Here is a 24,615-nt window from a genome sequence, read left to right on the forward strand (position 1 = left end):
ATTTCAACTTTGGGTCACTGTCTGTGCAGAATCTGCACGTTCTACCCGTGTCCTCGTAGGTTTCCTCCGGGTGCTCCGGTTTACTCCCACAGTCCAAAGATGTGCAGGTTAGGTGGGTTGGCCAAGGTAAAATTCCCCTTCGTGCACAACACTTAGGTGGGTTGCTGGTATAGGGTTGGCGAGTGGGCCGAGATAGGGTGTTCCTTCAGAGGGTTGGAGCAGACATGATGGGCCGAATGCTCTCCTTCTGCGCTGTAGGGATTCTATGATTCTATAGAATGGCTCTTACCTTAACGAGATTACTCTGCAGTCCGTGAATGCTGTGCGTATGTCACTGTTTCTAAATGTTGTATTGAGCTGTGAGGAACAAAACGGTGTTTCAATATGATAAATGTATTGAATTATCAAAAAATAAGTTTAACTAATCTCACTTTGATGGTATACCTGATGAGTAATGATTGTTGATGCTGATTGGTACAAGCGTGAAGTGTTGTCATGCAGTGCTTGCAAGTATGGCAAGCTTATTATAATGAAAGTCACATTAAACCCAGATGACACTTGGTTCTCATTTGGTGCATCTGCTAGAAAGAAATAGAATTATATAATGTAACAACCAATTAAGCTATATTTCTGGAGCTATATTTAGTTTATAGTTCTATTTGTGCTATTAAAAACTAAAATGAGGGGAATAAACTGAACCTTGCAGCATTTAACGGAAATTATTCAAGGTTTGTTCTCACTGAATAATTATTTAGTACGAAAAGTGCGCATAAGAATTATTCCATTGACTTCAATTAACTTAGGTACTTTGAGGAAAACAAAGCATTTTGTTAAAATATTAAAGTGCATGTGAAGTGGTAGAACAGAAGTTTTAACAAATGTAATCAGACACACTAGTTGGAGTTGTTGATTCATGGTCGCCTGAAAATAAAGAGCATAATGCAATCAATTTTGTTTACTTCATCGACAATGAAATGTTCCATGTGTTTTGTGCAATAATCTAATTGAAGTCACGAAAGGTTTTGAGCACTTTGTATATTATTAGGGGCTAAAGAATATGGTCTACTCTTGTTCTTGGGCATGCGAGTCAGAATTCTTGGCCTGCCAATGCCACGTTCTGCTGAGATGGGTAGCACACAAACATTGTGCTACTTCCTCATTTTCCTAATTGTAGTGTGCAGCCATGTGGGGCCTGTTGCATTAGAGCAAATGAGCTTTGCATGTGTTCGAGCTCCCTTCTTGCTCTTCACGTCCATTTAAAAGGGGGCCTGCACTGACGGAAAGGATACTAAGTGTGAACGCAGTAATTAGCAACAATTGGAAACAAAGAAAATGGACACCTAGGTTCACAGACATGGCATTGGAGGCCTTAGTCATGGAGATTGGCAGGCAGAGAGTGTGCTCAGAACCAACATAAAAGGAATGGGTGTAGGTGACAAGGAATGCCAGTGCATCCAGGTGATTGATTGGCACAAAGAACCTGGCAGCAGGACTACAGAAAGTTTCATGATCACAAGCTGGCAGTCCAGGTTAGTTTAGTAAGGGGCAATGGAAGGAGTCCAAAATGAGTTTTAGAGAAAATGAAACTTGGGTGGGATGCACCGTTCCCCGATGCCGATATCATAATCGGCGATCAGGCAGAGAATCCCTTCTGACACCCAAATCGAGGGCGGCGCTGGTTTGATGCCGGTTTTCTATCCTCCACCCCCTCCGAAATGGTGTCACCGCATCGCACGCCGCATGCCATTGGAATGGTGGAGGCCCTCCCCCGATGCTCTGCCCCCGATGGGCCAAGTTCCCCACCACACGGGACACGTGTGGTCTCAGTGGTCGGGAACCCAGCATGGCGGCTGCGGACTGTGTCCAGGGCCGCCACAATCAGACGGGAGCCATGCTGCTGGCCGTGAGGGAGGGGCCTTCCTCGACGGCTTGGGGTCAGGTGGGGGATGGCCAGGGGGGCACTATTTAGCAGTTTGGGTCTGCGCACGGCCGGCGCCACATTTTATGGCCGCTGCTGCAGGTCGTCGCCATGCGCATGCTCGGCCACAGACCCGGGCATTCCCCAGGCGTTTATATCGTGGGAATCGGGGGTTTTACTTGACGAAGCTGCTAGCCCCTCACCGGTCGCAGAATTGGTGAGGGTTCGGTGCCGATTTTGCCTTTGTAAAACGCCACAGTTCCCAGCGTTGGCACTTAGCCTCCAAAATGATGAATCCAGCACCTTTTCTTTATTTAACATGCTGACTATATACACAGCTCCAGTAGTCCCCAACTGTGTCTGCCTTTATCGGTGCCTGACAGGTTGGCGATTTTTATACAAAGGTGCATTGACTTAGTTAAGGGTTCCCTTCCCCCTTATCGGGGGAGCTCGTGTTCTGCAAGCTCCATAGGGTGGTGGATCCTCCTTACCCATGCGAGTTCTAACAGTCAGCAAATGCACCTTCAAATGATATCTCCTACTCACCACCACACCGACTTCTTACTTTGCTCATGGATCATAGCCCCTCCCCAACCCCATTATTGAACCAATCAGCTGTTCCTGGCACTCGGGATTGAGGCCTGACATTCATATATTTCACTCAACGGGAAGCACGGTAGCATGGTGGTTAGCATAAATGCTTCACAGCTCCAGGGTCCCAGGTTCGATTCCCGGCTGGGTCACTGTCTGTGCGGAGTCTGCACATTCTCCCCGTGTGTGCGTGGGTTTCCTCCGAGTGCTCCGGTTTCCTCCAACAGTCCAAAGATGTGCGGGTTAGGTGGATTGGCCAGGCTAAATTGCCCATAGTGTCCGAAAAAAATAAGGTTAATGGGGGTTGTTGGGTTACTGGGATAGGTATACGTGGGCTTGAGTAGGGTGATCATTGCTCGGCACAACATCGAGGGCCGAAGGGCCTGTTCTGTGCTGTACTGTTCTAATTCTAATTCAACCTAACATACCTCCCAACGATGCCAGCTCTACATCCACCTGTTGCTGCTTCCACATGCCTCGAGCTATTCAGCAATGGCAGGCATCTAAACCTTACACTACAATCACTAATAGTCTTCCTTCTCTCTTGCAGGGAAATGTGGCATCAAATGGAATGGAGTGGAGCAGAAATGGCAGGCAAGCCTTCATCCTCTGAGCTCTATAGATGGAATGTTACTCCACATCATGGGTTCGGCTGTGACAGTGCCCTCTGCATGAGCATTGAGGATGATACTCCATGTCTATTCTCAACGCCTACTGCACCTTCATTCTGCTAGCTGGCATGACGTGCAAGCAGCAGCTGGGTGTGACCATGAACCTCTTGTTTTCCACCTCCAGCCTTCCCTCACCCCAACCCCCTCATTCTGATTTCTCTGTTTTCAGCAACTCAAGCAACTACTGGCAATCCAAGCACAGGGGCTTCAAGAGGGAGAGGGAGATCAGCAACACATTACAGATCAAGAAACACCATCGCTTGATCTGATGCTCGCAGTCATCAGCTCATGTACTGACAATACTTGAATTTTGCAGGCTAGTACAGAGTTAGGGTCAGCACATGATGAATCACTGGGCACTACGGGGTTTCAGCCAAGTCAAGGGGAAGGTAGCTTGTTTGCCAGTTTACCGTTGACCACGGATGAGTTCTGCTACTGGAGACGCAGATGAAGACTTTGATGGAAAAGCATACAGGGGAATGCTGATGAGGTTGCACACCAAAATGCGTGGTGCATTAACAGGTATGCTTCCTTGCAGAGTCAAGGAGCTTAAGGAGTTTAGCTTCAACTTGACACAGGAAATTGTGCAGAGCTGGAGCCACCTATTCTTCCTAGTGCTGCCAGCTCCTTAACAGCATTCGTATACCCAGCATTGGGTAACGCAATACTACCATTGCATTACAGACAGAAGCCACCCAATGTCATGGCGTTGCAGTGGAAACGCAGAACGTGAGGCCCATGCTTGCTGCAATGCAGGTTAAGAATGTATCCATCATAACTGTCGATCCCACTGCTGAATAGGGAATGCAGGTTCTCACGGCAGTCCAGCAATTTGCCCTCCAACAGACTAGGATTGTTGCGATACCACCCTGAGGGAGTGGTAGTGACTCTATGGTGCACAAACCTGTTGTCCTGTCTCAGGATGATATTATTCATGCACCCTTTGTAGTGAGCATCCTGTCAGCCCAAACAGCTGCTGCTCATCTTGAGGTGGTGCAGTCCATAATTGGGGCTTCAAGGCCAGACTACATGCAGTTGTCCTTCAAGACCATCTACAATCTCTTCCAGAGAAATATAGTAGCGTTTGCACCAGCCATGCATGACCTTGCCTCCTTCTCCTTCCAGGTGACAATGCCATGCTCCGATGATAATTAGTTTGTTGAGGTTACAGCAGACCATGACAAACCTAAAGGCACATTGGTGTGCACAGAAGGGGTCCCATGCAGTGCAAACATTGCTTTGTAATGCCAATGGTCTGCTCCACAATCTTCCTGGTGACACCAAGGCTGTTGACTTTGAGTGGTCAAGTGGCAGAGTGAATTCTTCAGTTAAGTGTAAAGCTGGCTCCAAGAAGCTGCCCTGTTCAAGATCAAAGACAGTAGCAATGTCAGCATGTTTCGGAATGAAGGCTATTGTCAGGATAGCGGGCATTTAGCGACATAGCCTGCGCAAGGCTACATGTCAGCTGCACAATGCTACAATGGCTGCCCTTGTGGTTCCTGTCCTTTTCCCTGTTGGCAATGGTGAACTACAGAGCTATGTGCATGCAGTTGATGGGTTCCTGTGCAACTAGGAATCCTGCTACTGTGGCAATGCTATGTGCCCTCTCATCCAACTTCTTTCTGCCTAGAACACAATGTAATAACTTCTCTTGACATATATGATCTCCATCACCTCTAGGATGAAGCAATGGATGATATAATGGGAGAAGTTGGATATGTCACCTGGAATGACATCGAAGTTTAATGTGACTGTGACCTTTACAGTCACAGGCAGCTCCATCCCTACTCTGGTATGATGATCCAGCTCATGTCAAAGGGAATGGCAAAGTTCAGCGGCCACAACTTGTTGAATCTTAGGTGCTTCAAGTGCTTCATGCTGCTGGATGAGGTGGATGTTTGAGAAGTGCTCTGTGAAATTTCTTGGTCTGTAGGCCTCCATGAAGTGCACCTCCTTTCTCTTTGCAGAGATCTCCCTCTTTTTAGCCTCTGCTTCATTTCATGGTTATGTTGCATACCCCGAGACACTGCTGCTACAGCCCCTACCCCTGGCAGAGTTGGGTAGCCAAGTCCTCTGCCATCCCGGATTGGATGCAGTGGCTCATCAACAGACCTCCAAATACAAACCACAATCAAACACACCTCACCTGCACATTAGACAGCTGCCTCTTTCAATAGTGCAAGTGGGAGATTGCTCATGCAACTGGCCATATAAGCACAAGCATTCAGTGGACATGAGTAATCGAAGTTTAAAAGATTTGACTCATCCAGAATAGCTAACCTTGTGACATTGCCAGCGAGAGGCGGGAAAAATCAGGAAACACGATCAATCTGGAGAGAACTGTGTTTCCCGATTCTCACTGGATTTTCTACCCATGTTGCCATTCTCTCTGATGGCGCTCCTCAGAATGAACATTTCCCCCAATAGGTCTGATAGCCCTCAAGGTAACCTGAAATCTTTTTCAATGGGTAATTATTCAAAGGGTGGGATTTTCTGGCCCGTTTCCCACCAATGGACCGCCCGGACCTGCCAAATGGTGGGTTCCCTGGTGGTGGCTGGGTGGGTGAGCCACACAAAAAACCCACCGCCTTTGGAGGGGGTGCAAGATCCTGGCAACGGCCCATGGCTCGCTACATCCGCTGTGGGAAAACCCGCCACAGGGATGCTGGGAAATCCCAGCCAAAAGTTCTCGAAATCATGATAAAATCTTTATCAAACCTATAGCACATAACATGCTTAAATTTTCAACAATGTACTGCAGAAGTAATTTCTTCCCATCGATTCAATAAAAAGAACGTACTCACCGATCATTGGTTCTGTTTTATGGTAATCTGAAAATAAAAGATGATACTGTTAATGCAAAATAACCCAAATCAATACTTGATCAAAAAGTGCAAAAATAATGTCATCTGTGGATAGAGCATAACATTTCCTGAGAGACATGGGGGGATTGATTTGTTTCAAATGATTAAAGATTCTCAATTATTCTAAAGTGTAAATAGTTGATAACCAGTATTTGCATCCTTTCCATATTGAACTGAAATTTATTTATGCTTCCTGATTGGGAGGCAATTGCAAACGGAATGGGGTCAGCAGGGTGATTGCAGTAGAATGCAGCATTAATATAGTGTTAAAGTTGAGAATTTGGTTAAAATGGAAATTTGATGCAGAGGAAGGAGGAAGTGTTGCTTTTTATTCTTTTTTTACATCGAGCAGTTGACAAATATTTTTTTAAAATCCTTTCCACTTATTTCTGTTAAATTAGTTCAGTCAAGTGGCATGGCAGGACACCACGCTCCTGTAGCATGTGCATCTGGTCCTATGGGGACTCCAGGGCAAACCTACCAGACATACAGGAAGCCTCTTCATCTGGAGTAGATGAAATTCTGTGTTTTGGAGCTTCAGTATTGCTGCAGCATCGATGAGACCAAATGCTGCATGCTTAGAAGTTTTTTTTTGGAGGTGGTCACCTCACAGCTTAAGTGTGTATGTGCAGGCAGAACGGAAATGGGTTACCACAGCCAGTCAAGGTGAGCCGCACAGGTAGGCCAGGAATCCCCTGCATGTGTCTCGCTCTCCAGCCAGCATTCAGGTCTGGATAATGGTTTATCATCATGGTTCCTCTGGAGACTGCAACCTGTGCTGTCCCCACTCAGGACAGAGGAGGGAATCTATGCGTGGAGCCAGAGGAATTGGGCGAGGTACTAAATAGTACTTTGCATAAGTATTCACCAAACAGAAGGAGTTGATGGACGATGAGTCTAGGTAAGGGTGTGTAGATATTCTGGATCATATAGATATCAAAAAGGAGATGTTGGGCATCTTAAAAAGCATTAAGGTAGATAACCCCCAGGGCCTGATGGGATCTACCCCAGAATACTGAGGGCGGCAAGGGAGGAAATTGCTGGGGCCTTGACAGAAATCTTTCTTTCCTCATTGGTTACAGGTGAGGTTCCAGAGGACTGGAGAATAGCCAATAATGTTACTTTGTTTAAGAAGGGGAATAAAGATAATTCAGGAAATTATAGGCCAGTCAGCCTTACTTCAGTGGTGGGGACATTATTGGAAACAATTCTTAGAGTCAGGATTTAATCACATTTGGAAACAAATGGAATTATTAGTGAAAGGCAGCATGGTTTTGTGAACTGGAGGTTGTGTCTCACTAACTTGATCGAGTTTTGACAAAGATGATTGATGAAAGAAGGGCAGTGGATGTTGTCTACATGGACTCCTGTAAAACCTTTGACAAGGTCTCTCATGGCAGACTGGTACAAATGGTGAAGTCACACAGAATCCGAGATGAGTTGACAAGATGGACACAGAACTGGCCCGATCATAGAAGACAGAGGTTAGCGGTGGAAGAGTGCTTTTCCGAATGGAAGGCTGTGACTACTGGTGTTCTGCAGGATCATTGCTGGGATTTTTGTTGCTCAAAGTATATATAAATAATTTGGAGAAAAATGTAAGTGGTCTGAATAGTAAGTTTGTGGACGACACAAAGATTGGAGGCGTTGCGGATAGTGATGAGGAATGCCAGCAGGATATAGATCGGTTGGAGACTTGGGCAGAGAAATGGTAGGTGGAGTTTAAAGTGACAAATGTGAAGTAATGCATTTTAGAAGGTCTAATACAGGTGGGAAGTATAGAGTAAATGGCAGAACCCCGAGGATCATTGACAAGCAGAGAGATCTGGGCCACAGATCACTGAAAGTGGCAACACAGGTGGATAAGGCTGTCAAGAAGGCATACAGCATGCTTGCCTTCATTGGTCAGGGCATTGAGTATAAAAATTGGGAAATCATGCTGCAGCTGTACAGAACATTAGTTATGCCACATTTGGAATATTGCGTACAATTCTGGTTGCCATACTATCTGAAGGATGTGGATGCTTTAGAGAGAGTACAGAAGAGGTTTACCAGGATGTTGTCTGGTCTGAAGGGTATTAACTATGAGGAGAGGTTGGATAAACTCATATTTATTTCACTGGAACAACAGAGGTGATGGGGTGACCCGATAGAGATTTACAAAATTATGAGTGGCATGAACAGAGTGGATAGTCAGATGTTTTTTCCAGGGTGGAAAAGTCAATTACTGGGGGACAAAGGTTAAAGGTGCAAGGGGAAAAGTTTAGAGGAGATGAGCAAGTCGGGTTTTATACACAGAGGATGGTGCTCCAGGAACTTGCTGCTGGGGGATTGATTGATTGATATTTATTGTCACATGTACCGAAGTACAGTGAAAAATATTTTTCTGCAGCCAAGGGAATGTACACAGTACGTCCATAGTAGACAAAAGAATAATCGACAGAGTACATTGACAAATTTGGTATTCCTGACCTCGGGCAGGAATTTCCAGTCCCGGAGTAGGCGGGACTGGAAAACACCACACTAGGACTTGGAATGCACTGCCTTAAAGAATGGTGGAGTCATATTCAATTGTGGCTTTCGATTGGAAATTAGTTAAATAACTGAAGGGAAAGAATTGGAAATCCTAAATCGGGGATGAGGTTGAGTTGGATTAGCTAAACTGCCCTTGCCGAAAGATGGCATGGATTTACGAAGCCAAATAGTCTATTCTGTAACCATTCCATGTTTCAGGTGCAGCATTCAAATCATGAATATAAAAATAGGAGGAACTGGTCTCGAACTCTACTTGTGGATAAAAAGCCAGCAGAACATAAGATTTAAGTAATAAAAATGGAAAATGCTGATCAAGCTCAGCTGGCCTGGGAGCATCTGTTGAGAGAGAAGCAGTTAACATTTTGGGCCTATGTGACTCTTCTTCAGACTCTTCTTCCAGAAGATTTAAGTTAGCTACCTGATTTTCCAATTGCGCAATACAAGTGACAGAAGATCCCGTTTTATCCAGAACTGTGCTATAGTTTAAAACATTGATTATGGGCTTAGATGTACTTCTTACCTCTGACAATAATTTAGGTGCACCATGTGAGAGTGACTCTGTTATAGGAAAATTTCAGATTGACAAACGCCTTAATTGGCTAAGAGGCATTGCAGGCCAAGGTAATCCTTTGCATTCAACATGAACAAAGTACTCTGACCAAAATCTAAACACGCAATTGACACTAGGAGTTACTCAAAATGACAATTAGATGAGTACCATTTACATAAAGACTGTTGTTGGCCAATCTGTATGGTCCCAAGTTAGAAATGTCTTTGGTTTTGTTTTCAAATACATCATACATAAATACTCTGTCGACCGCCGGAATGGTAGAATAATTTTTGAATGAACAGATTGCTGTCACTGTGTAGCTGTCACCATTTACCACACTGCAGAAAAACAAAATCAATTTTAATACTAGCAGCAAATTCTTTGACACAGCATAGTTATTATGATCACTAAAACAACAGTGATTACATTATTTCCACCTGAAAATAAAAAGTAACAATGATTACATTATTGGTGGCCAAATTTAAGATCCCCATGCTGGAAATATTTCTATGTAAAATATTTATTTATGGGTGATCTTCTTTGAGCATTCCAGATAGGTGTGCATTTTACAGTAAGTCTCTTATTATAAGTGTCGAAAAAAGATTAGGTTGGGTTACAGAGATAGGGTGGCAGTGTGGGGATAGGGTGGAGGTATGGGCTTAGGTAGGGTGCCCTTTCCAAGGGTCGGTGCAAACTCAATGGGCCGAATGGCCTCCTTCTGCACTGTAAATTCTACAATTCCATGATTCTATGACACTCCGTTTCAAATAGATAAAGATATTACTACTAAAGATAATCTTTCTTACCTGAGACTCTTTACCAAACAACGTGAGAATGTTGCTTTTATGCTGCTACCTTTAAACAGGTCATTTAGCTGCAAGGAAATAACAAACATGACTTAGATGGAGAAACATGAGAAATGATCAATAACATAGTGCCTACATTTTTCCTATCCTTATCTCTCACCTCCTTTCCAATTTTCATTGTTTGGAAAAAGGAGTTTAATTGAATTTCTTGGAATCGTGGACTGGTAATAATGAATGTCACATTGTAGTCAATAGGAGTCCCTTTCCTGCGTGGAGTCGGAGTTACAGTGAGTGCTGGGATCGCAGCTGTGGAAAGAGAGAAAATTCGGATTCAGGAAGTATAAAAGGAGAACAAAATGAAATATAAATTTCCAAGTCTTGAAACATTAGTCAGCTTACTAAGTGGAAAGGGGAAATCCCAAACTGAATTAATTTTAATTGTTTTCTATGTTATTTTGGACAACGTACTCACTCATGCTCCTTTAATATTCCAGAAACATAGGTCAACCACTTACTCCCAGTGGTTGCAAGAGATGCTTCATGGTAATATATTTTTTAAAATCAAACTTCATTACCAAGCAGCATTAAACCCATGATAACATGAAGAAACTATTAATGTAATGCAAGTTGAGCATTCCTAATGCAAAATTGCGAAAAACGAAAAATTCCGAATTCCGCATTTTTTCTCCAAGTACCGATATGACATCACATGACCCCGGGCGATGCGCAGTTCCCAACGGGACCGTACTTGTGCAGTTCCCAACGCATGCCACACATTCACAGTTCCCAAGCATCGCAGAAGCGGATTACATTCCAAAATCCGAAAAAATCCACAAACCGATACACACTCGGCCCCAAGCATTTCGGATAAGGGATGCTGAATCTGTATTCAACATATGTCAACATAGCAATAACCAAAAGCTAATATAACTTCATAGGTTTGCATGAATAGGCAAATTTGCACTGACAAATTGAACAGAAACCATACTTACTGCTTACATGAGGTGATTCATGGAAATCTGGAAATATAAAAAGATTATGCTGTGACAGGAAATAATCACAATTTCGCTCTCTACCCAAATATTAAATAACAGGTTTAAATGATTAAATGAAAATATTCCAACAAATTCCAAATCTCCCAGGACAGTAATATCAGCAAATAAAAGTGCACTGTCCAATGTCGCTCTCAAAATCTCTGACAAAGTAACAACCGAGATAAGGAATTGCATAACTGAAAATATTACATGAGCTGCTCGTGCTGCTTTGTATTCTGTGTTAGAAATATTCCTATGGTAGCATGTATACCATACAAAGAGCTACACTAAATAACAATTCAATAATTACCATTTAAATAAAGGCTGTCGTTGTCCAATGTATATGGCCCCAAGTTAGAAATGTCATTGGTATTGTTTTCAAATACATGATACACAAGAACTCGGTCAACCTGCTGAATGGTAGATTCATTTTTGAAGGAACATACTGCTGTCACTGTGCTGCTGTTAGTGTTTACCATGCTGGAAATCATCACAAGAAGTTTGATATTAAAAGCAAATTCATGATCACAATATAGTCATCACGATCACTAAGACAAGACTGATTACATCACTGAATGACAAAACCTTTTTCTCAGAAAAAACAATGAATAGTGCAATGGTTATTTATCTCTAGCTAAATTTGTTATAGAAGAGTGCAGAAGGAGGCCATTCGGCCTATCGAGTCTGCACCGACCCACTTAAGCCCTCACATCTACCCTATCACCATAACCCAATAACCCCTCCTAATCTTATTGGACACCAACGGCAATTTATCATGGCCAATCCACCTAACCCGCGCATCTTTGGACAGTGGGAGGAAACCAGAGCACCGGACAAAACCCACGCAGACACGGGGAGAACATGCAGACACAGCACAGACAGTGACCCAGCGGGGCATCGAACCTGGGAACCTGGCACTGTGAAGCCACAGTGCTATCCACTTGTGCTACCGTGCTGCCCAAAGTTATTGGAGATAACAATTGAACATTGAATTCAACGTTCTCAAAATATTACAAAAATACAGGAAAGATTTAAATATTTAGAATGAACGGCTAAAATTCCGACCTGCTTGAATGAAATATGCAACTTGAGAATGTAGCATTGATGCTGCTCTTCTGAAACAGGTCATTGAGCTATTAGGAAACAACAAACATTGCATGAGATGAAGAACAATACAAATAATGAAGTAAGATTCTTCTTTTTAAAATATTTGTTTGACTAACTCACTTCATTTGCAATCATGCGTGTATGATTGGAAGAGTTTGATACAATTTCTTGGAATGCTGGGCTGTTTATAATGAATGTCACATTATAGTCAGTAAGATTGGGTTCCTCAGTAGGTGTCGGTGTTAAAGTTACAACTGACATCGGAGCTGTTAAAAGAAAAGAAAAACAAATTATTCCACCAGAAGTATGAATCAGAGAAAATTTAGAAACAAAAATTACACCCTCCTGAAATGTTAACCAACTTAACCAGCAGCACTGGGAGATCTAAATGTAAACGGATTGTAACAATGACTGATTTTTCAAGCCCCTTCTGCACCTTGAATTGCCAACACACATGTCAATTCTTCTTGAAACATTTAATTGAACTGAAATTATCCAACTGGTGCTTAAATTATTGAAAGTTGCAACCTGGTCACTTGCATCTTGTTTTCTCATTTGTGCATTATCGGTATTAAGACAAGAATAACCTAACATAACTACCAGTGAAATGTTCTACAAATCATAACAGAAGCTTTACCAAAATCTCATCAAATCAGAATACGTTTGCTTGAGTAGAAAAACGTTTGTAGCTAATTGAAAAAAGGCTATAACTCACTGGTTGTCCTGCTTGATTCATGGTAATCTGGAGAACAATGAATATTCAGCTGTCATTGCTTTATCAAAATGTAACACTCTCCATAAATATACAATCATTGAATTCACACATTTAAATGAAAAAAATCTGATCGATGTCAATCTCTGAGGAAATCTTTTTGAATGATGGGGGAGCTATCAGGATCTCAGTAACATTCAGTTAAAATTACTGCAAAATATTTTTTAAAGTAGTCAGCAAATACAGAATTGTGTCCATTACAGAGAACACATCAGTTATATTGTCAGTGTTGACATCAATGGACAGATCACAGATTGAACTAGAGCAGATTGAGTTCACAAATCAATCACATATGTGTCCTCCTTTGTGTTGATTGATTTATTGAGTGAGACAATTCGAGTCACTTTTGACAAAGTTCATCAAACTTCAAAAATTGGCTGAAAAATTCTGAATCTTCCCAGTTTGCAACAGATATTTTAATGCAATGCAAATACGTTTAATCTACTGCTATTGTAATGCACAATTAACATAATTCATAGATTATTGCCACAATTGCCGTAGAAGGCTTTGGAGGCCAGGTCGCTGAGTGTCTTTAAATCACATATTGATGGGTTCATGATTAATAAGGGGATTAGAAGTTATGGGGAGAAGGCAGGAATGGGGATCAGAAACATCATCCATGATTGAATGGTGGAGCAAACTTCCTGGGCTGAATGGCCTAATTCTGCTCCTATGTCTCATGGTCTTTGTCTTGTTATGCTCTTGGCGTAGCATAAGCTGCTTCCTTGATGTTCACTCTGACAAAGGAAGGTTCAGACGTGGAGATAACTTCAACACACTTATTAAACTATTTACAATTCTCCTACTCAGATTTGCCTCTACTGTTAATTCTTTTATAGCTACTCAGACTAATGAACCAGTCTGCTACAATCCACATGGTGGGGTGATGTTGAATCAACCCTGTGTCTGTACTCACTGAGTGTATCCACTGGAAAGAGGAAGATCATGTGTGCTGTGTCCTTTATATATGGGTTGGTGTAATGCCCCCCTGTAGTAGTGTCACCTCTGTGTGTATCGTGAATGCCCATTGGTCGTCTCCTATCTTCCTGACCTTTTGGTTGAGTGTCTGTGTGTCATGTCTCTGATGCTCCCTCTAGTGTCTAGCTAGTCTACATGTACTTACATTAGCCCATTGTGTATCTACAGTGATGCATATCACCACAGTCATATCATCTAATTCATTGCCTGTAAGAATCTCATTGCATGCTCAGAGTAGTATGTGGTAGTCTGTGTTTCCCAGGATCTGCTATATCAGCAGAAATTGCCCGTGTCGAGGTCTCCATTTGTCAGACAAACTTTTGAGGAGGTAAACTGCATCACTGCCTTTGTTCCCATCATTGCGAGTGGTGCCTTTTATTCTGTTAGACATGTTTCTATACACTGAGCCAATTTTAGTGTATGTAGCATACAGAGAGGTGCACAAAATGACGATTGAATAATTACCATTTACATAGAGGCTGTCATCATCTAATATATATGGACCCAAGTTCGAAATGTCCCTGGTCTTGTTTTCAAAAACATGATACACCAGAACTCTGCCAATTTCCGGAATGGTCGAATAGTTTTTGAAGGAACATATTGCTGTCACTGTGGTGCTGTTGGTGTTTACCATACTGCAAAGGATCAGAATAAATTTATTATAAAGGCATATGCATTGACGCAATATAGTTATTAAGATCACTCAGATGAGACTGATTACATAATTGATGGACAAATCGACGAGGTGTGTTATTTGCAACAAAATAATGCTTTGTGCAATGAAGATTTCTCTGCAGCTTCAGGTCATTGTTGCAGATATAGGTTTAGTATCCTATATATGTTTGAATTGTATGTTGAATTCAATATTCTGAACAGAATTAACCAAGTAGAAGAAACTGTAAATATTGAGTATGAATGGCAAAATTTCTCACCTGAACGAATGAAATATGCAACTTGAGAAGGTAACATTTATGCTGCTCTTCTTAAACAGGTCATTGAGCTATTAGGAAAAAGAAACATTGCTTCAGCTGAAGAACAAACGAAATAATGAAATAAGATTCTCCTTTTAATATATTTGTACAACTACCTCACCTCATTTGTAATCAGGCTCGTATGATTCAAAATGATTGATTGAAATTCTGGGAATGCTGGCATGATTACAATGAATGTCACGTTATAGTTAGTAAGGTTAGGTTCCTCGGTAGGTGTCTGCGTTGTAGTTACAACTGGCATAAGAGCTGCAAAAAGAGTGAAAAGACAAGTTATTCCACTGAAAATTAACATTAGAGAAAGTTTTGAAACAACAATTTTGCTCTCCTGAAATGTTAACCAACTCAAACAGGAACATTGGGAGATCCAACTATAAACCCAAATGTGAACGGATTGTAACAATTAATGATCGTTTAAACCCTTCTGCACCTTGAGCTGCCAGCAAAGAGGTCAATAGTTCTTGAAACATCTAATACAACTGAAATTATCCAACTGTTGCTTAAATTGTTGAGAGTTGCAAACTGTTCACTTACATCAACAACAGATTTTTCCCCCTATGTATGCATTATCAGTGTCAAGACAAATATAGCCGAATATAGGTTCAGGGGCTGTTTAGCTCACTGGGCTAAATCACTGGCTTTGAATGCAGACTAAGGCAAGCCAGCAGCACGGTTCGCTTCCCATAACAGCCTCCCCGAACAGATGCCGGAATGTGGTGACTAGGGACTTTTCACAGTAACTTCATTTGAAGCCTACTCGTGACAATAAGCGATTTTCATTTCATTTCAAATCAGAATAAGTTTGCTTTGAGTAGATAACTGTTTGTAGCTAATTAGAAAAAAGCTATAACTCACTGGTTGTCCTGCTTGATTCATGGTAATCTGGAGAACAAAGAAGATTGAGCTGTCACAGATTATCACAATTAAACTCTCTCCATCAATATACAATCATTGAAGTCAACCATTGAAATGAAAAAAATCTGATCTATGTCAAATCTGCAGAGAAAGTATCCTGTATCATGGGGGAGCTATCAGGATCATAGTAACATTCAGTTAAAATTGCTGCAAATATTTTGAAAAAGTAGATAGCTAATGAAGAATTGTGTCCATTGCAGAGAACACATTAGTTATCGTTTCAGTCTTGACATCAATGGACAGATCACAAACTGAACTAGAGCAGACTGAGAAGTTCACAAATCAATCACATACGTGTCCTCCTTTTTGTTGATTGATTTATTGAGTGAGACAATTCGAGTCACTTTTGAGAGTTCATCAAAATTCTAAAATTGGCTAAACAATTCTGAATCTTGCCACCTTGCAACAGATTGTTCAATCCAGTGTAAATGCATTCATTCTGCTGCTATTTTAAGGAACAATTAACACAATTCAGAATTGTTGCCAAAATTGCCGCAAGAGGCTGTGGGGACCAAGTTACTGAGTGTCTTTAGGATAAGATGGGTTCATAATTAATAAGGCGATCAGAGGTATATGAGGAGAAAGCAGGAGAATTGGGATGAGAAACATCAGCCATGATTCAATGGCAGAGCAGACTTTCTGGGCCGAATGGCGTAATTCCGCTCCTATGTCACATGGTCTGATCATCTAATTGAATGCCTGTAAGAATCTCATTGCTTGCTCCGAGACGTATGTGGTACTGTATGTTTCCAAGGACCTGCGATATCAGCAAAACCTACGCGTGGCAAGGACTCAGTATCTTTGACACACAAACTGTTGAGCAGATGAAATGCATCATTGATATGGTCACAGCATTGCAAATGGTGTTTTTCATTCCATTAGATATGTTTTTATCCACTGAGCAAATGTTAGTGTGTGTCGCATGAGGAGGGATGCAGTAAATGAGATTGGATAGTTACCATTTACATAGAGGCTGTCGCCGTCAAATGCATATGGCCCCAAGTTAGAAATGCCTGCAGTCCTGTTTTCAAACACTTGATACACAAGAACTCTGTCAACTTCCAGAATGGTAGAATCGTTTTGAAGGAACATACTGCTGTCACTGTGCTGCTGTTGGTGTTTACCATGCTGCAAAGGATCAGAAAAAAATGATATTAAGGTCAAATACATTGATGCAACATTGTTATTAAGATCACTCAGACGAGACTGATAGCATCGTTGGTAGACAAACCGAAAACTTGTATGATCTGCAGCAAAACAATGCTTTGTGCAATGAAGATTTCTCTGCAGTCTCAGTTCGTGACTGGAGAAATTTCTTGAGCACTCCAAATATTTGTGAATTTTCTGTTGAATTCAATATCCTAAACTGAATTACGCCAGTAGAAAAAGCTGTTAATATTTAGTATGTATAGCAAAATTTCTCACCTGAATGAATGAAATATGCAACTTGAGAATGTAACGTTTATGCTGCTCTTCATAAACAGGTCATTGAGCTATGAGGCAAACAGAAACATTGCTTTAGTTGAAGAACAAAATGAATAACAAAGTAAAATTCTCCTTTTTAAAATATTTGTGTAACTTTCTCACCTCATTTGCAATCATGCTCGAATGATTGGAAGAGTTTGATTGTATTTCTGGGAATGCTGGCCTGTTTACAATGAATGTCACATTATAGAAAGTAAGGTTTGGTTCCTCAGTAGGTGTTTGTGTTAGAGTTACAATTGGCATTGGAGCTGCGAAAAGAGTCAAACAATAAATTATTCCTCCAAAAGTATGAATCGGAAAAAATTTTGAAACAAGAATTTCACCTCCTGAAAAGTGAATCAACATAACCAGCAGCACTGGGAGATCTAAATGTAAACAGATAGTAACAATGACTGATTGTTAACGCCCCTTCTGTACCTTGAATTGCCAACACACATGTTAATCCTTCTTGAAACATTTAATTGAACTGAAATTATCCAACTGGTGCTTAATTTGTTGAGCATTGCAAACTGCTCACTTGCACCAAAAGCAACTTGTTTTCTTATGTGTGTATTATTGGTATGAAATCAAAGATAACCTGATATAACTCCTCGTGAAACATTCTGTAAATCATAACAGAAACTTTACCAAAATCAGATTAAATCAGAAAAAGTTTGCTTTGAGTGGATAAATGTTCGTAGCTAATTGAAAAAAAAGCTATAACTCACTGGTTGTCCTGCTTGATTCATGGTAATCTGGAGAACAAAGAAGATTGAGCTGTCACAGATTATCACAATTAAACTCTCTCCATAAATATACCATCATTGAAGTCACCCATTTAAATTTTAAAAATCTGATCATTGTCAAATCTCTGAGGAAATCTTTTTGAATGATGGGGGAAGCTATCTGGATCTTTGTAGCATTCAGTTAAAATTTCTGCGACTATTTTGTAAAAGGAGATAGTAAATCCACAGTTCTGTACATTGCAGAGAACACATCAGTTATCGTTTCGGTGTTGACATCAATGGACAGATCACTGCTTGAACTAGAGCAGACTGAGAAGTTCACAAAGCAATCACATACGTGTTCTCCTTTTTGTTGATTGATTTATTGAGTTAGACAATTCGAGTCACTTTTGACAGAGTTGATCAAAATTCTAAAATTGGCTAAACAATTCTGAATCTTCCCATCTTGTAGCAGGTTGTTCAATCCTATGTGAACGCATTTATTCTGCTGCTATTTTAATGAACAATTAACATGATTCATAGATTGTCGCCAGAATTGCTGCAGAAGGCCATGGTAGCCAAGTCAGAGTGTCTTTAAGACAGGGATAGGTTCATGATTAATAAGCGGATCAGAGGTTATTAGGAGGAGGCTGGAGAATGGGGAGTAGAGACATCAGCCATGATTGAATGAAGGAGCAGACTCATTGGGCTGAATAGCCTAATTCTGCTCCTATGTTTAATGGTTTTTTCGTCTAACTAATTGCCTGTAAGAATCTTATTGCTTGCCCAACGAAGTATGTGGTTATCTATGTTTCCCAGGATCAGCAGATATTACCCGTGTCAAGGACTCGATATCTTTAACAAACCGTTGAGCAGATGAGCTGCATACTTCCATATGGTCACATTGTTGTAAGTGTTTTTTTCATTCTGTTCGATATGTTTCTATACACTGAGCAAATGTTAGCCTGTGCAGCATAAAGGGTGGTGCAGTAAATGACAATTAGATAATTACCATTTACATAGAGGCTGTCGTTGTCTAATATATATGGCCCCAAGTTAGAAATGCCTGCAGTCTTGTTTTCAAACACATGATACAGAAGAACTCGGTCAACTTCCGGAATGGTAGAATTGTTTTTGAAGGAACATACTGCTGTCACTGTGCTGCTGTTGGTGTTTACCATGCTGCAAAGGATCAGAAGAAATATATATTAAAGTGAAATGCATTGATGCAACATAGTTATTAAGATGACGCAGACGAGACTGATAACATCATTGGTAGACAAACCAAAGACGTGTATTATCTGCAGCAAAACAATGCTTTGTGCAATGAAGATTTCTCTGCAGTCTCAGTTCGTCATGGGAGAAATTGCTTGAGCATTCCATGTATCTGTGAATTTTCTGTGGAATTCAATATTCTGAACAGAATTGTCCAAGTGGAAGAAGCTTATATTTCGTATGAATGGCCACATTTCTCACCTGATTGAATGAAATATGCAGCTTGAGAATGTAACTTTTATGCTGCTCTTCATAAACAGGTCATTGAGCTATAAGGGAAACAGAAACATTGCATCAGTTGAAGAACAAAATGAATAACGAAGTAAGATTCTCCTTTTTTTTAAATGTTGTTATTCTCCATTTTCACATTTTCCTCCAAAATTCACACCCCACCCCCAAACAGTAAACGGTAACAAATACAAAGTCAATCCCCTTAACAATAACAACGATCCCATCCTCCCACCACCCCAACCACCTGCCAAGATATGCATCCAATAAAACAAACCCTCCCACGGTGGAAACAAAAACAAAGGAGAAAAAGAGAAAAGAGTTCGGCACCGCCCATGGTCACCATAGAATCCACTCCCACCCCCCCCCCCCCCCCCCCACACTCAATGCTGTCCAACCTCTGAAAGAGTACCGTATTTGATACCCAAGAGTTGTAAACACCCCCCCCCCGACCCGCCCGCCCCTCCCCTCCAACTCCTCTCGCCCACTGCCTCTTATAAAACTCCTCCCCCCAACCTCGGTTCCTTCCCACCAACTTTCCACCCCGGCTAGACCGCTCAGACCCTGTTCTGCCAGGCTCAGATGGCCGCAGCCCCTGCCCCCACCTCACTCTAATTCACTGGCCGGTTTAAACCGGCCAGCGCGGAGGCCCCCTCCCGGGTCCCTTTCCCCGTTATCCCATCCCTAGGAAAGCCCAGAAATCCCCTTTTAGCACACACACCCCACATATCCAGCTACACCACAAATAGCTCTCACTTCGAGTGCAAGTCCCATCACTTCCCTTGTCCAACTATATACACCATTGGCTCCTTTAGCCCATACACCCGGACGCAGTGAAACAGAAAAGAAGAGACAAAAAAGAAGAAAATACAGTCCTGAGGTTACATCGGCACATGGACATTTCTCAATTTCTCAGTTCTGCCACAGTCCTTCTGCCTTCGCAAACTCCTCCGCTGCTTCCGTGGTTCCAGAATAAAAGTCCTTGAGCTTATAAGTCACCCTCAGCTTCGCTGGATATACAATGCCGCACTGCACCTTGCTGATGTACAGTGCCCTCTTCACCCAGTTGAAAGAAGCCCTCCTCCTCGCCAGCTCCACCGTAAAGTCCTGGTATACACGTATACCAGCTCCAGCCCACTGCACCACCTGCTTCTGCTTGGCCCAGCACAGGACCTTCTCCTTCACACAGTACCTACGGAAGCACAAAGTCACTACTCTTGGCAGCTCACCCACCTTTGGTACAGGCCTCCCCAACCGATAAGCCCGATCCAATTCATATCGGGAGGGATCCTCCCCCATGCCCCAATAGCTTCGCCAGCATAGCGGCAAAATACTCCGTCGGCCTCGGCTCTTCAACTCCTTCAGGAAGCCCCACAATCCTCAAATTCTGTCGCCTGGACCTGTTTTCCAGGTCTTCCAATTTTCCTCGCAGATTCTTGTTCACCTCCATCACCTTCCGCATCTCCTTCCCCATCGAGGTAAGTTGATCACCGTGCTGCGCCACCGTCTACTCCACTACCTTCAGCGCCTCCCCTTGCATCCGCACCTCCACCACTGCACTTCCCACCGCCGTCATCACCGGGGAAATTGCCTCCTCCACCAGCAGACTCAAAACCTCCCTCATCTCCTCCCCTCATCGCCTCCAGGTGTTTTGTAAATTGCCTTTCTAATTCTGCAGCCATCACCTTGGTTACTTCGTCAGCCTTCAGCGATGCGGCCTACCCTAGTGCTCCAGCCTCCTTTTTCCCTAGTGACCCCGTGGTGACCTCTCCTCTCCCCGACGGGCCCCTCAGCTGCTTTTTAACGACCGTTTTCTTACCGACCCTTGACATCTTTTTCCGCTGTGCCTCCTCTGCACCTTCTCCATGACTTGACGCCTCCGTGGACCCTGGGACCGGGCTTAAAGCCCCAAAAATGCCGTTCCCGATTGGGAGCCCTCCGTTGTGCGGCCGCCCTCCCGCACGCCATCACGGAAGTCAGATTCTCCTTTTAAATGTATTTATATAACTTTCTCACCTCAGTTGCAATCATGCTCGAATGATTGGAGAAGTTTGATTGTATTTCTGGGAATGCTGGCCTGTTTACAATGAATGTCACATTATAGACAGTAAGGTTTGGTTCCTCAGTTGGTGTCAGTGTTCGAGTCACAATTGGCATTGGAGCTGCGAAAAGAGAGAAAAAATAATTTATTCCACCAAAAGTCTGAATCAGAGAAAATTTTGAAACACAATTTTGCCCTCCAGAAATATTAAGCAACATAACCAGCAGCACTGGGAGATGGAACCGTAAAGGAATTATAACAATGACTGATTGTTCAAGCCCCTTCTGCACCTTGAATTGTTAGCAAACATGTCAATTGTTCTGGAAACATATAATTGAACTGAAAATATCCAACTGGAGCTTAAATTGTTGAGAGTTGCAACCTGTTCACTTTCACCAAAAGCAACAGTTTACTTTTGCATGTATTATCAGTATTAAGACAAAGATAGCCTGACAGAACTACAAGTGAATTATTCAATAAATCAGAACAGAAGCTTTCACAAAATCTCATTAAATCTGAATAAGTTTGCTTTGAGTAGATAATGTTCGTAACTAATTGAAAAAAAAGCTATAACTCACTGGTTGTCCTGCTTGATTCATGGTAATCTGGAGAATAAAGAAGATTGAGCTGTCACAGATTATCACAATTAAACTCTCTCCATCAATATACAAACATTGAAGTCACCCATTGAAATGAAAAAAATCTGATCAATATCAAATCTGTGGAGAAATGATTTTGTATCATGCCGGCACTATCAGGATCTTAGTAATATTCGGTTTAAATTGCTGCAAATATTTTGAAAAAGTAGATACCGAATGAAGAATTGGGGCTGGTTTAGCACAGGGCCAAATAGCCGGCTTTTAACCAGACCAAGGGAGGCCAGCAGCACAGTTCAATTCCGTACCAGCCTTCCCGAAAAAGCGCCGGGATGAGGCGACTAGGGGCTTTTCACAGTAACTTCATTTGATGCCTACTTGTGACAACAAGCGATTTCATTTCATGTTAATTGTGTCCATTACAGAGAACACATCATTTATCACATCAAGGGACAGATCACTGATTGAACAAGAGCAGACTGAGATGTTCACAAATCAATCATATTCGTGTCCTCCTTTTTGTTGATAGATTTATTTAGTGAGACAATTCGAGTCACTTTTGACAGAGTTCATCAAAATTCTAAAATTTTCTCAACAATTCTGATTCTTGCTACCTTGCAACACATTGTTCAATCCAGTGTAAATGCATTCATTCTGCTGCTATTTTAAGGAACAATTAACACGATTCAGAATTGTTACCAAAATTGCCGCAATTCACTTGCCAGGCCAAGTCACTGAGTATCTTTAAGACAGAGATAGATAGGTTCATGATTAATAAGGCAATCAGAGGTGTATGAGGAGAAGGGAGGAGAATGGGGATGAGAAATATCAGCCATGATTGAATGGCGAAGCAGACTTTCTGGGCCGAATGGCGTAACTCCGCTCCTATGTCTCATGGTCTAGAACGTCTAATTGAATGCCTGTAAGAATCTCATTGCTGCTCAGAGACGTAAATGGATAGTTTGTTTCCCAGGATCTGTGATATCAACAAAAGCGGGGCGTGGCAAGGACTCAGTGTCTTCAACATGTGATACACAAGAACTCTGTCAACTTCCGGAATGGTAGAATCGTTTTTGAAGGAACATACTACTGTCACTGTGCTGCTGTTGGTGTTTACAATTTAGTGTTGAGCAGATGAAATGCATCATTGCACATGGTCACATCGTTGCATGTGGTGTTGTTCATTCTGTTAGATATGTTTCAATATACTGAGCAAATTTTAGCATGTGGAGCATAAGGAGAGGTGCAGTAAATGATGATTGGATAATTACCATTTGAATAGAGGCTGTCGCCATCTAATGTATATGGCCCCAAGTTAGAAATGCCTGTAGTCTTGATTTCAAACACATGATACACAAGAACTCTGTCAACTTCCGGAATGGTAGAATCGTTTCTGAAGGAACATACCTGCTGTCCTACTGTGCTGCTGTTGGTGTTTACCATGCTGCAAAGGATCAGAAGAAATTTATATTAAGGCCAATGCATTAATGCAACATAGTTATTAAGATCACTCAGCCGAAACTGATAACACCATTGATTACAAACAGAAAACGTGGATGATCTGCAGCAAACAATGCTTTGTGCAATGAAGATTTCTCTGCAGTCTCAGTTGTTCATGGCAGAAATTATCTGTGAATTTTCTGTTGAATTCAAGATTCTGAACTGAATTACCAGTAGAAGAAGCTGTTAATATTTGTATGAATGGTCACATTTCTCACCTGAATGAATGAAATATGCAACTTGAGAATGTAACATTATGCTGCTCTTCATAAACAGGTCATTGAGCTATGAGGCAAACAGAAACATTGCTTTAGGTGAAGGACAAAATGAATACCAATGTATGATTCTCCTTTTTAAAATATTTATACAACTTTCTCACCTCATTTGCAATCATGCTCGAAATATTGGAAGAGTTTGATTCTATTTCTGGGAATGCTGGCCTGTTTACAATGATGTCAATTATAGACAGTAAGATTTGGTTCCTCATTTGGTTTCTGTGTTCGAGCTACAACTGGCATTGGAGCTGTAAAAGAGAGATAAAATAATATTTTCCATCCAAAGTCTGAATCAGAAAAAATTTGAAACAACAATTATGTACTCCTAAAATATTAGGCAACTTAATCAGCAGCACTGGGAGATCTAAATGCAAAGGAATTGTAACAATGACTGATTGTTCAAGCCGCTTCTGGACCTTGAATTGTTCGCAAACATGTCATTGTTCTGGAAACATAATTGAAGTGAACATATCTAACTGGTGCTTAAATTGTTGAGAGTTGCAACCTGCTCACTTACACCAAAGCAACAGTTTACTTTTGCATGTATATCAGTATTACGACAAAGATAGAATAACAGAACTACCGATGAATCATTCTATAAATCAGAACAGAAGCTTTACCAAAATTCATCAAATCAAGATAAGTTTGCTTTGAGTGGATAAATGTTTGGTAACTAATGAAAAAAAAAAGGCCATACCTCCTGGTTTATCCTGCTTGATTCATGGTAATCTGGAGAACAAAGAAGACTGAGCTGTCACAGATTAATCACAATTAAACTCTT

At 41.6% G+C, this 24,615-nt stretch overlaps 2 protein-coding genes and 1 long non-coding RNA gene across 3 annotated transcripts; all 3 read right to left on the reverse strand.

The window, feature by feature from the left end:
• Nucleotides 1-417: 417 nt before the first annotated feature.
• On the reverse strand, nt 418-15,691 carry LOC119952936 (mucin-16-like). Its single transcript, XM_038776571.1, has 16 exons — nt 15,671-15,691; nt 15,246-15,370; nt 14,919-15,096; nt 14,759-14,826; nt 14,292-14,461; nt 12,792-12,818; nt 12,197-12,342; nt 12,035-12,102; nt 11,280-11,449; nt 10,928-10,954; nt 10,096-10,241; nt 9,936-10,003; nt 9,298-9,467; nt 5,985-6,011; nt 2,938-2,991; nt 418-581 (listed from the first exon to the last, which is right to left on the reverse strand). The coding sequence occupies exons 1-16, from the start codon at nt 15,689-15,691 to the stop codon at nt 418-420; spliced, it is 1,629 nt and encodes a 542-aa protein (XP_038632499.1).
• Nucleotides 15,692-16,818: 1,127 nt separating this feature from the next.
• On the reverse strand, nt 16,819-17,437 carry LOC119952995. Its single transcript, XR_005457929.1, has 3 exons — nt 17,318-17,437; nt 17,156-17,223; nt 16,819-16,858 (listed from the first exon to the last, which is right to left on the reverse strand). It is a non-coding gene; the product is annotated as an uncharacterized LOC119952995 (long non-coding RNA).
• A 474-nt stretch (nt 17,438-17,911) lies between these two features.
• Nucleotides 17,912-23,429, reverse strand: LOC119952937 (mucin-16-like). The gene is made up of 6 exons (XM_038776572.1): nt 23,331-23,429; nt 22,042-22,068; nt 21,439-21,584; nt 19,396-19,463; nt 18,932-19,101; nt 17,912-17,949 (listed from the first exon to the last, which is right to left on the reverse strand). Exons 3-6 carry the CDS (start codon nt 21,577-21,579, stop codon nt 17,912-17,914), a joined length of 417 nt encoding a protein of 138 aa, XP_038632500.1. The 5' UTR covers nt 21,580-21,584; nt 22,042-22,068; nt 23,331-23,429.
• Between the last annotated feature and the right edge of the window lie 1,186 nt (nt 23,430-24,615).

This window comes from Scyliorhinus canicula, chromosome 18 (assembly GCF_902713615.1).
Source record: "Scyliorhinus canicula chromosome 18, sScyCan1.1, whole genome shotgun sequence".
NCBI classification, from domain to species: Eukaryota; Metazoa; Chordata; class Chondrichthyes; order Carcharhiniformes; family Scyliorhinidae; genus Scyliorhinus; species Scyliorhinus canicula.

Coding starts and splice junctions, on each gene's coding strand:
- LOC119952936 (XM_038776571.1), bottom strand. CDS start 15,691: ATGAATCAAGCAGGACAACCA. Junction 2,992..5,984: donor TAAAACAGAACCAATGATCG/GTGAGTACGTTC, acceptor ATTGCTGAATAG/CTCGAGGCATGTGGAAGCAG. Junction 582..2,937: donor AGAGCTGGCATCGTTGGGAG/GTATGTTAGGTT, acceptor ATTTCTTTCTAG/CAGATGCACCAAATGAGAAC.
- LOC119952937 (XM_038776572.1), bottom strand. CDS start 21,579: ATGCCAATTGTGACTCGAACACTGACACCAACTGAGGAACCAAACCTT. Junction 19,464..21,438: donor CGAGCATGATTGCAACTGAG/GTGAGAAAGTTA, acceptor TTTCCCTTATAG/CTCAATGACCTGTTTATGAA. Junction 19,102..19,395: donor TGCATATTTCATTCAATCAG/GTGAGAAATGTG, acceptor GATCCTTTGCAG/CATGGTAAACACCAACAGCA.